The sequence below is a fragment of the Osmerus eperlanus genome, chromosome 12 (assembly GCF_963692335.1).
Source record: "Osmerus eperlanus chromosome 12, fOsmEpe2.1, whole genome shotgun sequence".
Taxonomy (NCBI): Eukaryota; Metazoa; Chordata; class Actinopteri; order Osmeriformes; family Osmeridae; genus Osmerus; species Osmerus eperlanus.
The window spans coordinates 17,623,990-17,636,257 of NC_085029.1; the positions used below are offsets into that span (position 1 = coordinate 17,623,990).

General features: G+C 50.2%; 1 protein-coding gene across 4 annotated transcripts; it reads right to left on the bottom strand.

Moving 5' to 3' along the window:
* Window positions 1-177: 177 nt before the first annotated feature.
* eif3c (eukaryotic translation initiation factor 3, subunit C) lies at window positions 178-11,783 on the bottom strand. 4 transcript variants are annotated; one of them, XM_062474192.1, is made up of 26 exons: window positions 11,624-11,783; window positions 10,665-10,784; window positions 10,491-10,556; window positions 10,203-10,392; window positions 9,833-9,958; window positions 9,633-9,684; window positions 9,382-9,503; window positions 9,015-9,136; window positions 8,066-8,222; window positions 7,740-7,843; window positions 6,919-7,060; window positions 6,662-6,790; window positions 6,378-6,471; window positions 4,421-4,608; window positions 4,092-4,316; window positions 3,831-4,022; window positions 3,453-3,624; window positions 3,061-3,220; window positions 2,911-2,976; window positions 2,748-2,835; window positions 2,427-2,592; window positions 2,277-2,318; window positions 1,907-1,948; window positions 961-999; window positions 696-737; window positions 178-584 (listed from the first exon to the last, which is right to left on the bottom strand). In XM_062474192.1, the coding sequence occupies exons 2-26, from the start codon at window positions 10,763-10,765 to the stop codon at window positions 508-510; spliced, it is 2,904 nt and encodes a 967-aa protein (XP_062330176.1). In that variant the 5' UTR covers window positions 10,766-10,784; window positions 11,624-11,783; the 3' UTR covers window positions 178-507. The 4 variants fall into 4 exon arrangements, with proteins under 4 accessions (XP_062330176.1, XP_062330174.1, XP_062330173.1 ...); XM_062474190.1 differs by having other exon boundaries at window positions 178-646; window positions 689-737; XM_062474189.1 differs by having other exon boundaries at window positions 178-737.
* Between the last annotated feature and the right edge of the window lie 485 nt (window positions 11,784-12,268).

The window sequence follows — 12,268 nt, forward strand, 5'->3', positions numbered from 1 at the left end:
AGGAGCTCTCTCAGATCATTAACTCTGCAGATAGAACCACACTGAACACAGGAAACATGGATGACTAGAGGAACTGAGATGAAACATACTTAGATTAGACATATATACACCTGGATTAGACATGTGGAGCAAATCTTACTGGATAGAACGATCTGAAAGTACACAGCAGCCGTGTACTTTATATTGAATCATGTTTATTATTTTATAGGTTACATTGACAAGTATTCACTTGACACTGAAGCCTCACTTGAAAAAAAACCCTGTCACACAGCAAACTGCTTCATCCACCACCACAACTGTCCATCATCAGAAAACTGAATCCAACTCCAAAAATACTTTCACACTCAACAAACTGGAGGTAAAACTGTCCAATCACACCAGGGAGAGTCTGCAGATGTGGTGACGATGTGGACAGCTGTGATGACTCGGCCTCGCACACAGGAAAAAGGAAGTACAGGCAGCGTGTCATGTGATGTGGAATGCAGTCTGGCCAGGTGGGGGGGCGGGTCAGTATGAGCTCTGGTTCTGGTTCCTGTAGCCTCGCTGGTAACCACCCTGGTAACCACCCTGGTAACCGCCGCCGCCTTGGTAACCACCACCGCCGCCGCCCTGGTAACCGCCACCGCCTCCGCCGCCCTGGTAACCGCCGCCGCCCTGATAACCGCCGCCGCCCTGGTAACCGCCACCACCGCCGCCCTGGTAACCACCCCGCTTCTGCTGGTAACCATCCTTCTGGTCTGGAGACAGAAAGAAGGAGGGAGGAGAGCAGGAGAGGAGTGGCCAGGTGATAAAGGAGAGAGAGAGAGAGAGGAATGAGAGAGATGCAGGGGTGTCAGTAGAGGAGTACAGACTCCTCGTTCCCTCGCTTCCTGGAGACAGACACAGCAGACAGCTGACAGTCACAAGCCACAGCTGACAGTCACACATGGAGAGAACATGAAGTAATTGGTTTATAAGCACCTCGTTGGTAACCTTGCTTCTGGTAACCTCCTCTCTGGTCTGAAAATGCAATGAAAACTGTTTAGAAAACACACACTCACGAAACACCCTGTGAGTGCATTCACACACATACACCATAACCAAATAAATCACTTGCTGCTTATCCACCACACAGACACACTAGCTAAACACCCTGTGAGTACATTCTCTCACACACACACACACACACACACACACACACACACACACACACACACACACACACACACACACACACACACACACACACACACACACACACACACACACACACACACACACACACACACACACACACACACACACACACACACACACCAAATAAATCACTTTCTGCTTATCCACACACACCAGTGTTTCCCCTACCATTATATAAGGGGGGCACACCGCCCCCCCAACGGCCGCCCTACCCCCCGGAAGGTCAAGTTAATTTTGTAAAAAATTAAAAAATAATTTTATATATAGCGCCAGATCACAAAATAAGTAATTTAAGCTTACCTTTCCTATAACACAGGTCTATAGCCAGCTATTTTATTAAACAAACTAAATGGCCTTATGTTATTTATCTTATTTACACGACGGCATGTCATTTCTGTCTCTACATGGTCGGTCCAATGGCTCTCAAACTCTCAGATGACTGTCAGACTGTTGACAGACTCAGACTGCTGTAGCTTTGATTTCATTTGTTACTGGTTAGTGGTAGTCATTTCATCTACACTACTGTTTATTTACATTTACATGTCTCTCTCTCCCCCCAGATATCTGATTGTTTACAATAAAACAAAGTATTTGTTGATATATATATATATCAAACCCCCCCAAAGCTGTAAACCTAGGGGAAACACTCACACACACACACTAGAGCTAAGAGAATGATTAACAGATTATTCCAACAATCATGCAATTCAATCAATGATTTTTCAAACACCTCGTTGGTAACCTTGCTTCTGCTGGTACCCCCCTCTCTGTTCTGAAACCGTACAGTGAGAACAGTTTAGAGACACACACACACACACCGCTGTGCCACGCAATCGGCGTGCACACACACACTTTGGGGGGACAGAAACGTGAAGTCCTCTCCCCCCCTAGGTCACAACCCCTCTGTCCCCTGCTGGTGATACATGTTTAGAGGTCAGGGTCCTATGTGCCAGGCCAGCCCAGCCCAGCCACACACACATTCTCTCACCCCACCACACACACCCCAGAACCATGTAACCTGGAGGAGGCTGGCTGGAGATGATAGGTTAATAGCCCCTCCTCCCTCCCCAGACAGCCTGTGAGAAGGAAGGTGTACTTACCTCTCTGGTAGCCCTGCTTCTGCTGGTAACCACCCTTCTGATCTGGAGAGGAGAGAAGAGGAGGAGGGAGGACATAAGCTGTCTTAGTCCTGGCCGTTGATCCTACAACCAGTGTGTGCATGTTAGTGTGTGTTAGTGTGTGCGTCTCACCCCTGTTGAAGTAGCCTCCGTAGACGCCCTGCTTCAGGTCGAACACACGCTCGTTGTTCTCCACCAGGCCGCCCAGCTTCTCGGCCAGCTGCAGGGCCATGTTCTGCAGGGAGGTGGGCTCCGTACGGTGCATCACCACCGTCTGTGTGGGCTGGTCCAGGGACGCCTGCCGCACGCACACACACACACAGATAGACACACACACACACAGAGATAGACACACACACACACACACACACAGGAAGAGGGAATGGAACAAGTTAGATACTGGTCATGTCAGCTCACCAGGGTTACTGTGTGTGTGTGTGTGTGTGTGTGTACCATGAGCTCCTCGTTGATGATCATCTTGCTGATGATGCTGTGCACCATGGGAAGCTCCAGCTCAAACATCTCAGACAGAGTCTCCATACTGAGATAGAGGGAGAGAGTTAGTGTGTGTGAGAGAGAGTTTGTGATGTGTGTGTGAGAGAAAGAGAGAGTTTACCTGATGGAGTCATACACACTGCTGTAGGTGAAAAGGTAGGTCCTCAAGGACTCCTCCTGGATTTTCCTACAAACAAACACGCACCAATTCAGATTCAATAGCTAGTGCCTTTATTTTCATGTGTGTGTGTGTGAGAGTGTGTTCCTGTACCTGACCAGCATCTGGCGGACATGCTGCGTCTCTGGGAACAGGTCCCACACCTTGCTGTTCATCTTCTCGTTGATGATGAAGGTGTGGCAGGTGCGCCAGTCTCCCATCTTCATGCTCTTACTGGCCGCCACCACGTGCTCCCGCATGCTCTCTGGGGGACCTGGGGGGGGGGGCGGTCACAGACCGGTGACTTACAGACCATCAGGGTGTGTGTGTGTGAGAGCATGTGTGTGTGAGAGCATGTGTGTGAGAGAGCATGTGTGTGTGAGAGCATGTGTGTGTGTGTGTGAGAGAGCATGTGTGTGTGAGAGCATGTGTGTGTGTGTGTGTGAGAGCATGTGTGTGTGAGAGCATGTGTGTGTGTGTGTGTGTGTGAGAGTGTGTCTCCATACCCAGCAGGGGCTGCCTCTCCCCAACCCTGAGCTGGTGGTGGAACTGCTTGCTGATCATCCTGCGCCGGGCATCAAACTCGTGAGCAGCCATGTAGGGGATCTCCAGCAGCATGGCAGACACCAGGTACACACACTCCAGCAGCTCCAGGTTGATGTGCATGTGGAACGGGACCTGCATCCAGGAGCACAGCATGGGGTCTGAGTGTGTGTGGACCTGCGTGTCAGTGTGTGTGGACCTGCGTGTCAGTGTGTGTGTACGTGCGTGTCAGTGTGTGTGTACGTGCGTGTCAGTGTGTGTGTACGTGTGTTTCTGCCCGTGTGAGTGTACCTGCGTGTCAGTGTGTGTGTGTACGTGTGTTTCTCCCCGTGTGAGTGTACCTGTCTCCTCTTCTCGATCTTCTCCTGCTCTGCGTTCCTCTCCTGCATGTTCCTCATCAGCAGGCCCTGGCCCAGCAGCTCCTTGGCCCGGCCGGAGGACTGGATGTCCAGCAACGCGTTGTGGGCATCCTTGATCATGCCCTGGCGGAATGCACAGATCCCCAGCTGCACCATGGTCCTGTTATACAGGATCTGCAGGAAGAGGGGGGGGTTAGCCTGCCTTCAGCCCGTTAGGTGATGGACAATAGGGGGGGTCAGTACCTGTACGGGGGGGTCTGCGTGCTGGATGTTGTCCTGCAGGTGGCTCATGAGCATGAGGTCTCTGGCCTGGTACCAGCGGGAGTGCAGCGCGTGGTGGTAGATGTGGCACAGGATGGCACAGGTGCGGATGCGGTCGGTGCGGTCCTTGGAGTAGATGAACTTACAGAGGCGGTCCATGATCAGGGCGCTGTCCTCACCCTCGCTCTCCTCCTGGTCCTGCTCAGACTGGGAGCATAGGTCACGTGGGTCACCCGACCGTACCGACTCACAGCTACCCTGGACTGTACCATCTGTAACTCCTGGAATGTACCATCTGTAACCCCCCTCACCTTGGTCTCTGCCTGCATGGCCAGGCTGCGGCAGTGGGCCTTGTAGTCAAACTTGTAGTAGGTGTGCATGATGCGGCGCAGGTACACCCTGCACACCTCCTCTGTGGAGCCCTTGGTCTCCAGGTAGCCCAGCAGTCGGTCCAGGATGCCACACACATGACTCTCATCCTTCAGGTTGTCCACATACTCTGGAGAGGAGGGGTGGGGAAGAGAGGGGGACGGAAGGAGGAGGAAAGGGTTGGAGGAAGAGAGAGGGGGATAGAGGAAGGGGAGGAGGGTTAGAGGGAGGGCAGAGAGGAGGGAGTGAAGCAGGCAGGTTAGGAGATGTGTTTGTGGTTCTGTGAGATGAGTGTTTGTGGTTCTGTGAGATGAGTGTTTGTGGTTCTGTGAGATGAGTGTTTGTGGTTCTGTGAGATGAGTGTTTGTGGTTCTGTGAGATGAGTGTTTGTGGTTCTGTGAGATGAGTGTTTGTGGTTCTGTGAGATGAGTGTTTGTGGTTCTGTGAGATGAGTGTTTGTGGTTCTGTGAGATGAGTGTTTGTGGTTCTGTGAGATGAGTGTTTGTGGTTCTGTGAGATGAGTGTTTGTGGTTCTGTGAGATGAGTGTTTGTGGTTCTGTGAGATGAGTGTTTGTGGTTCTGTGAGATGAGTGTTTGTGGTTCTGTGAGATGAGTGTTTGTGGTTCTGTGAGATGAGTGTTTGTGGTTCTGTGAGATGAGTGTTTGTGGTTCTGTGAGATGAGTGTTTGTGGTTCTGTGAGATGAGTGTTTGTGGTTCTGTGAGATGAGTGTTTGTGGTTCTGTGAGATGAGTGTTTGTGGTTCTGTGAGATGAGTGTTTGTGGTTCTGTGAGATGAGTGTTTGTGGTTCTGTGAGATGAGTGTTTGTGGTTCTGTGAGATGAGTGTTTGTGGTTCTGTGAGATGAGTGTTTGTGGTTCTGTGAGATGAGTGTTTGTGGTTCTGTGAGATGAGTGTTTGTGGTTCTGTGAGATGAGTGTTTGTGGTTCTGTGAGATGAGTGTTTGTGGTTCTGTGAGATGAGTGTTTGTGGTTCTGTGAGATGAGTGTTTGTGGTTCTGTGAGATGAGTGTTTGTGGTTCTGTGAGATGAGTGTTTGTGGTTCTGTGAGATGAGTGTTTGTGGTTCTGTGAGATGAGTGTTTGTGGTTCTGTGAGATGAGTGTTTGTGGTTCTGTGAGATGAGTGTTTGTGGTTCTGTGAGATGAGTGTTTGTGGTTCTGTGAGATGAGTGTTTGTGGTTCTGTGAGATGAGTGTTTGTGGTTCTGTGAGATGAGTGTTTGTGGTTCTGTGAGATGAGTGTTTGTGGTTCTGTGAGATGAGTGTTTGTGGTTCTGTGAGATGAGTGTTTGTGGTTCTGTGAGATGAGTGTTTGTGGTTCTGTGAGATGAGTGTTTGTGGTTCTGTGAGATGAGTGTTTGTGGTTCTGTGAGATGAGTGTTTGTGGTTCTGTGAGATGAGTGTTTGTGGTTCTGTGAGATGAGTGTTTGTGGTTCTGTGAGATGAGTGTTTGTGGTTCTGTGAGATGAGTGTTTGTGGTTCTGTGAGATGAGTGTTTGTGGTTCTGTGAGATGAGTGTTTGTGGTTCTGTGAGATGAGTGTTTGTGGTTCTGTGAGATGAGTGTTTGTGGTTCTGTGAGATGAGTGTTTGTGGTTCTGTGAGATGAGTGTTTGTGGTTCTGTGAGATGAGTGTTTGTGGTTCTGTGAGATGAGTGTTTGTGGTTCTGTGAGATGAGTGTTTGTGGTTCTGTGAGATGAGTGTTTGTGGTTCTGTGAGATGAGTGTTTGTGGTTCTGTGAGATGAGTGTTTGTGGTTCTGTGAGATGAGTGTTTGTGGTTCTGTGAGATGAGTGTTTGTGGTTCTGTGAGATGAGTGTTTGTGGTTCTGTGAGATGAGTGTTTGTGGTTCTGTGAGAGGTGTGGCAGGTTTAGCTGCTCACCTTGTGAGTGAGGGTCTGTGTTCTGCATGATCTTGGTGAACTCCTCGTCCATCCTCTCCACCAGGGTCAGGATACACCCCCGCACTCTGAAGGGCTGCACACACAAACACACACACTTAGTATCAAACCTCCACCATCTATAACAAAGCTGTCTCTAAAACTAACTTGATAATCGAGACAAGAAACACAACCATGTTTAAAACTAGACCCTGGGGACATGCCAGAATATTAGTGTGTGTATATAGATGTGTGTGTGTATATAGATGTGTGTGTGTTTGAGTCACCTGGTTCTCAGAGATGCCCAGGTTTTCGCTGTCTTCAGCGATGTTCTCTCCAATGAAGATGTTGTTGTTGTTGAACAGGATGTCCAGCAGCTCATCGATACACTCCAGACACTTCTTCCACATGTCCGCCTGACCCAGACACACAGCACAGTCACTATGGTAACCTACACGGTTTGGTTACTGACAGTAACTTGTATATCTGGTGTGAAGGAGGAGAGAGCCAGCGAGGGGGAGAGAAAGAGAGAGAGAGTGAGTACCTTCATGAAGGCGGCCAGGTTGGGGTTGTAGTCGTACAGGGAGGCGATGATATTGAACTTGATCTTCACCAGGATGCCCTCCCCCAGGGTGTGCTCATTAGAGATGCCAGCCAGAGCATGGAGCAGCTCGATCTGGGCCGCTCTGAGGAGGAGGACGGAGGAGAGGGAGGAGGAGAGGGAGGTGTGGGGAAAGAGGGAGGAGAGGGCGGTGTGGGGAAAGAGGGAGGAGGAGGAGAGGGAGGTGAGAGAGGGAGGAGAGGGCGGTGTGGGGAAAGAGGGAGGAGGAGGAGAGGGAGGAGAGGGCGGTGTGGGGAAAGAGGGAGGAGGAGGAGAGGGAGGTGAGAGAGGGAGGAGAGGGCGGTGTGGGGAAAGAGGGAGGAGGAGGAGAGGGAGGTGAGAGAGGGAGGAGAGGGCGGTGTGGGGAAAGAGGGAGGAGGAGGAGAGGGAGGTGTGGGGAAAGAGGGAGGAGGAGGAGAGGGAGGTGTGGGGAAAGAGGGAGGAGGAGAGGGAGGTGTGGGGAAAGAGGGAGGAGAGGGCGGTGTGGGGAAAGAGGGAGGAGGAGGAGAGGGAGGTGTGGGGAAAGAGGGAGATGTGGGGAAAGAGGGAGGAGGAGAGGGAGGTGTGGGGAAAGAGGGAGGAGGAGAGGGAGGTGTGGGGAAAGAGGGAGGAGAGGGCGGTTTGGGGAAAGAGGGAGGGAGTGTGAAAGACGGGTGGAGAGAGAAATAGATTTTTAATTTGAGATGTTATTTAGTAGTGGCCATGATGTGAGGCGTGAGCAGTGGGCCAGAGAGCACCAGGGGGGCTTCTGGCCCCAGCTGTACCTGTCTGTGCCCTTCTTGCCTCGGGCCTGCAGGATCTCGTTCAGCTTCTTCACCACCACGGTCGTGTTGATCTCCGTTCCCTTGGCAAACATCTTGGGCTTCTCCTGCAGGACACACAGAAAGCTGTCATTCTAGAGAGATTTGTTGTTAACATAGCTCGTTTGAGCCAGGAGAAATGACTTCTGGATCAACAAGGTGAATAAGAGTGGACTTGAGGCAAGAGGAGAGACGAATTTGCACAAGTATCAGAATTGAACATGCTTATACATGTATTTATTGCTATTTCATCATACATCTACCTGTATGCATCTTTATAATGTCCTCACCTTGACAAGGGGAACTCCTCCCTTCACCTTCTCCCAGCCCCCCTCCCCCTCCTCTCCTCCCTCCTCCTCCGCCTCCTCCTGCAGCCTCTTCTGGCGATGCCTCTCCTTCCTGTCCTCCTTCTTCTTCTCACTGGTGTGGCGCTCTCCTTCCTGGGCTCTGGAGGACACACCGAGCATGCTCAGACGAGAGGACACACACCGAGCGTGCTCAGACGAGAGGACACACACCGAGCGTGCTCAGACGAGAGGACACACACCGAGCGTGCTCAGACGAGAGGACACACACCGAGCGTGCTCAGACGAGAGGACACACACCGAGCGTGCTCAGACGAGAGGACACACACCGAGCGTGCTCAGACGAGAGGACACACACCGAGCGTGCTCAGACGAGGACACACACCGAGCATGCTCAGACGAGAGGACACGTAACGACCCGCTCATCCTTCACATGCGACACAGCACGTCGACGGGACCGGAGCAATACACCTGCTGAATGTCAACTTAATACAATCCACAATCATGGAGCCCCAGCTGGCCAGCTGCTGCCACGGGAGTCAGCACGTGAGGACTCACTTCAGCTGGCCAGCTGCTGCCACGGGAGTCAGCACGTGAGGACTCACTTCAGCTGGCCAGCTGCTGCCACGGGAGTCAGCACGTGAGGACTCACTTCAGCTGGCCAGCTGCTGCCACGGGAGTCAGCACGTGAGGACTCACTTCAGCTGGCCAGCTGCTGCCACGGGAGTCAGCACGTGAGGACTCACTTCAGCTGGCCAGCTGCTGCCACGGGAGTCAGCACGTGAGGACTCACTTCAGCTGGCCAGCTGCTGCCACGGGAGTCAGCACGTGAGGACTCACTTCAGCTGGCCAGCTGCTGCCACGGGAGTCAGCACGTGAGGACTCACTTCAGCTGGCCAGCTGCTGCCACGGGAGTCAGCACGTGAGGACTCACTTCTTGAGGAAGACCACAGCCAGGGAGGCGCTCTTCTCATCATCATCCCCGCTCTCGCTGCCACTGTCCACTGCGTCTGAGCCCCAGTCTTCATCATCATCACTGCTGGACGACTCCTCGTCCTGGCCAGGGCAAACACACTTGTTACCAGGCGAGGTAGTCATGGTAACCTCAGGGAGGCCCGGTGCTATGACATAACATTTGACTCATTCAGCGGTCACTTTCATTCCAAGGCAAAAAAATACAGCAAAGAATCAGAAGACCATTACAATGTGCGAGAGAGCGCGAGAGAGAGAGAGAGCGAGAGAGAGCGAGAGCGAGAGAGAGAGAGAGAGAGGAGACCATGGACCAGGAGACATAATCTCACCCCGGACTTGGCTGACTTGAGGAACTTGCTGGCGTCGGGCAGGGCCTCCACTGGAGCCGGCTTCTTCTTCAGGAAGCTCTTGGCGTCCTCGCCGCCTTCGTCATCACTTCCTGACGACGACCCTGTGGACCGCACGGCAACGGAGGCAACATTATAACAATGTAATCGTTTAATAGACGCTTTGTATATTAGGAGAAGTGGTGTTGCGTGACTGGTGTGTAACAGTGGGTTTATGGACGACAAGGACTCACCTGATTCACCTGCTTCTTTCTCTTCTTCCTCATCAGCTGATTCTGTTGGGTTCTGAGAGAGAGAGAGAGAGAGAGAGAGAGAGAGAGAGAGAGAGAGAGAGAGAGAGAGAGAGAAAGAGACAGAGAGAGGAAAGAGAGTGTTCAGTTCACCAGACCCGACAGCAGAGCCTCATCATAATGAGTTGTGACTGAAGTCTCACCTCCTTGTAGCTGGCGATCTCCGTCTCGTAGTCTCTGTTGTACTTGCGGATCTTCTGCCTCAGGGTGCTGAGAGCTTTGGCGTTGTTCTTGTTCATCTTCTTCTTGCCTTCTTTATCCTCCCAAAGCTGAGGAACACAAGACGAGTCGTTGTACATCGCAGTGTTAAACATCTACACACCACCAAGCCCAGGCCACAATGACTAGGATTAGATTACTGATTTGATTAATGTAGCCTGGACGATTTTATCCTGAGCAACTGCTTATAGAAAGTACAGCAGCAAATCAAGGATGAAAAGATGCAAAGTTCGAAGAGTTTTGGGTGGTGGGAGTGAAGTGTATTGTGGAGGGGTTAGCAGCAGGGAGCCTCACCTGATTCAGATAGTCTTCCAGGTCAGCCAGAAGACGGATGTAGAAGGGGGGAACCCCCTCCTTGTCCACTATAGTCTTGCTTTTGAGGAACGCTCGACACAGCTGCTCAAACTCCTCCAAACATTTTGCCATGTCTCTGATCTTCATGGCGTTGCGGATGGTCTTGATGAGGTTGGTCAGTTCTTCAAACCTGCAGGTGGACGATAAGCTGATGTGAAACACAGCAGAACAGACCCAACACAAGCTGAACAGAGGCTGTGGTGGTGTGGTGTCTTTCCGGGGACTGACCTCTTGTCCTTGGCACTGCGGACCACCCTCTTGGTGTCCTCCTCATCGTCACTTAGCAACAGAGACCTGCGAGGAAGGAAGATACAGGAATGGGCATTCTGGGAAAGTGAGTAGCAGCGGTGATGGAGTTGACGTGTTGAGTGCAGAGAGGGGGGAGGAGATGGAGGTGCTTACTGCTTGGTTAAGGTAGTCCCGGTGGGTTTAGGAGTGATCTCGTCTGCTGACGAGGACTCTTCCGACTCACTGTCGGACCCAGTGGCGAAGAAACGAGACATTGTGGAAGTCTTCTCAAATCTAGGACAACGGGAAATTAGACTAATTAATAACTACATTTCTAACTAATTAGAAATGTGTTCATCTACACCTCTTAAGTAGGGAACTTTAAAACAACTCCAGTGCCAATGTAAGAGTTACACATACCACAACGAATATTGCTAACGTTCATCGCCATAAATGTGTTAATAGTCCTCCAAACAAGGAATACAACTGAATAATTAAACGGACCACAGTTGAACATGTAGCTAACCGCATTTCTGACTACAGTGGTTTCCGATCCCGGATAGCTTGTTTAGGTATCTTCCATTATAATAAATGTAGCTAGTGGGCTAGAGCTAGGTGTATCATTGACATACTTCATGCGGATCTACAACAAGTGAGTTTACTATTCACGAGGGCATCTTTATCCTCGTTTCTATAAAAGATAGTCTGTCGGCTCCAGCAACTGTGATACTGTTGATTATCAGCTGCTTGCAGCGATACAGAAACAGCTAGCCTAGCTAACTAGCAATAACTAAGATACAGATTGGCGATTATATTGTCGGGGTTAGTAGCTACGTAATTTCTGTGGCTACCTTGTTTTTCAAGTAAATAATTCTGGAGGACTAACTACAGTGGAGAACTAAGTGGCTTATGACATTCACGTTTTCAGTCAAGTTAGCAGAAGGCAGGCTGTAGCCAACAACGTAATCCTGATCCTGATGGACGCCACGCTACGAAACATCTAGTAGCACTAGAAGCTAGCAGCTGTAGCTAGGCAGGCGAGGCCCTCGCGCCTGGCAGGATCGGCCTTTTCTTATACAAGAAAATCTACCTTCATTCAACAGTCAAGTCTGACCGTGTTGATTAAAACTCACCTATGTCCTTGTGAAAATTGTCCTATAGCGTGTCTGTTCTATTTGGAAAGATATATAATCCAGTTTTGCGGTTTAGTGGACTGAAAGTCGCAACGTGCGAGGCAGTCTGTTTCGGCACTTGCGTCAGAAAGGACGTAATGTTGCCAACTATCGCGAGACAAATAATCAACCGTAGCTTCAGAACACTGAAACAACCCGCTGCATTTGATCTCACCCAACTTATTTTAATTTTAAATTATTCTCAGTTGTTATTCCAAACATTTCTAATACTTTGTTTTCATATTATATTGTTGATAAATATAGCTCTCATCCAGTCTTTAAGATGTTTGTACTTTCCCCAGTCTTTGTTATACTTTTTGCCATACTTTGACCACTTGGTTGGCTGTATTTTGACAGACATACAGTCTTGACGTTCAATACTTTGGTCTAGCAAACATGTAATGTGCGTTAGTATGACCTTGTTATCTCACTAGGAACGGGAACAAAAAAGAAACCCGTTTACTTTACAAGTTAAACTTCCCATTGAGAAGCCTTTGTGGTTCCCTTAAAATCCAACTACAAACGAGAGCAAATGTTTTACATTGGCTATATTAAAATAAATTAATCAGCACCGTCACCGTATTTTAATGTTGACCCAATAGTAGT

Coding starts and splice junctions, on each gene's coding strand:
- eif3c (XM_062474189.1), bottom strand. CDS start 10,765: ATGTCTCGTTTCTTCGCCACTGGGTCCGACAGTGAGTCGGAAGAGTCC. Junction 9,685..9,832: donor AGATCGCCAGCTACAAGGAG/GTGAGACTTCAG, acceptor TCTCTCTCTCAG/AACCCAACAGAATCAGCTGA. Junction 3,221..3,452: donor GGAGAGGCAGCCCCTGCTGG/GTATGGAGACAC, acceptor CCCCCCCCCCAG/GTCCCCCAGAGAGCATGCGG.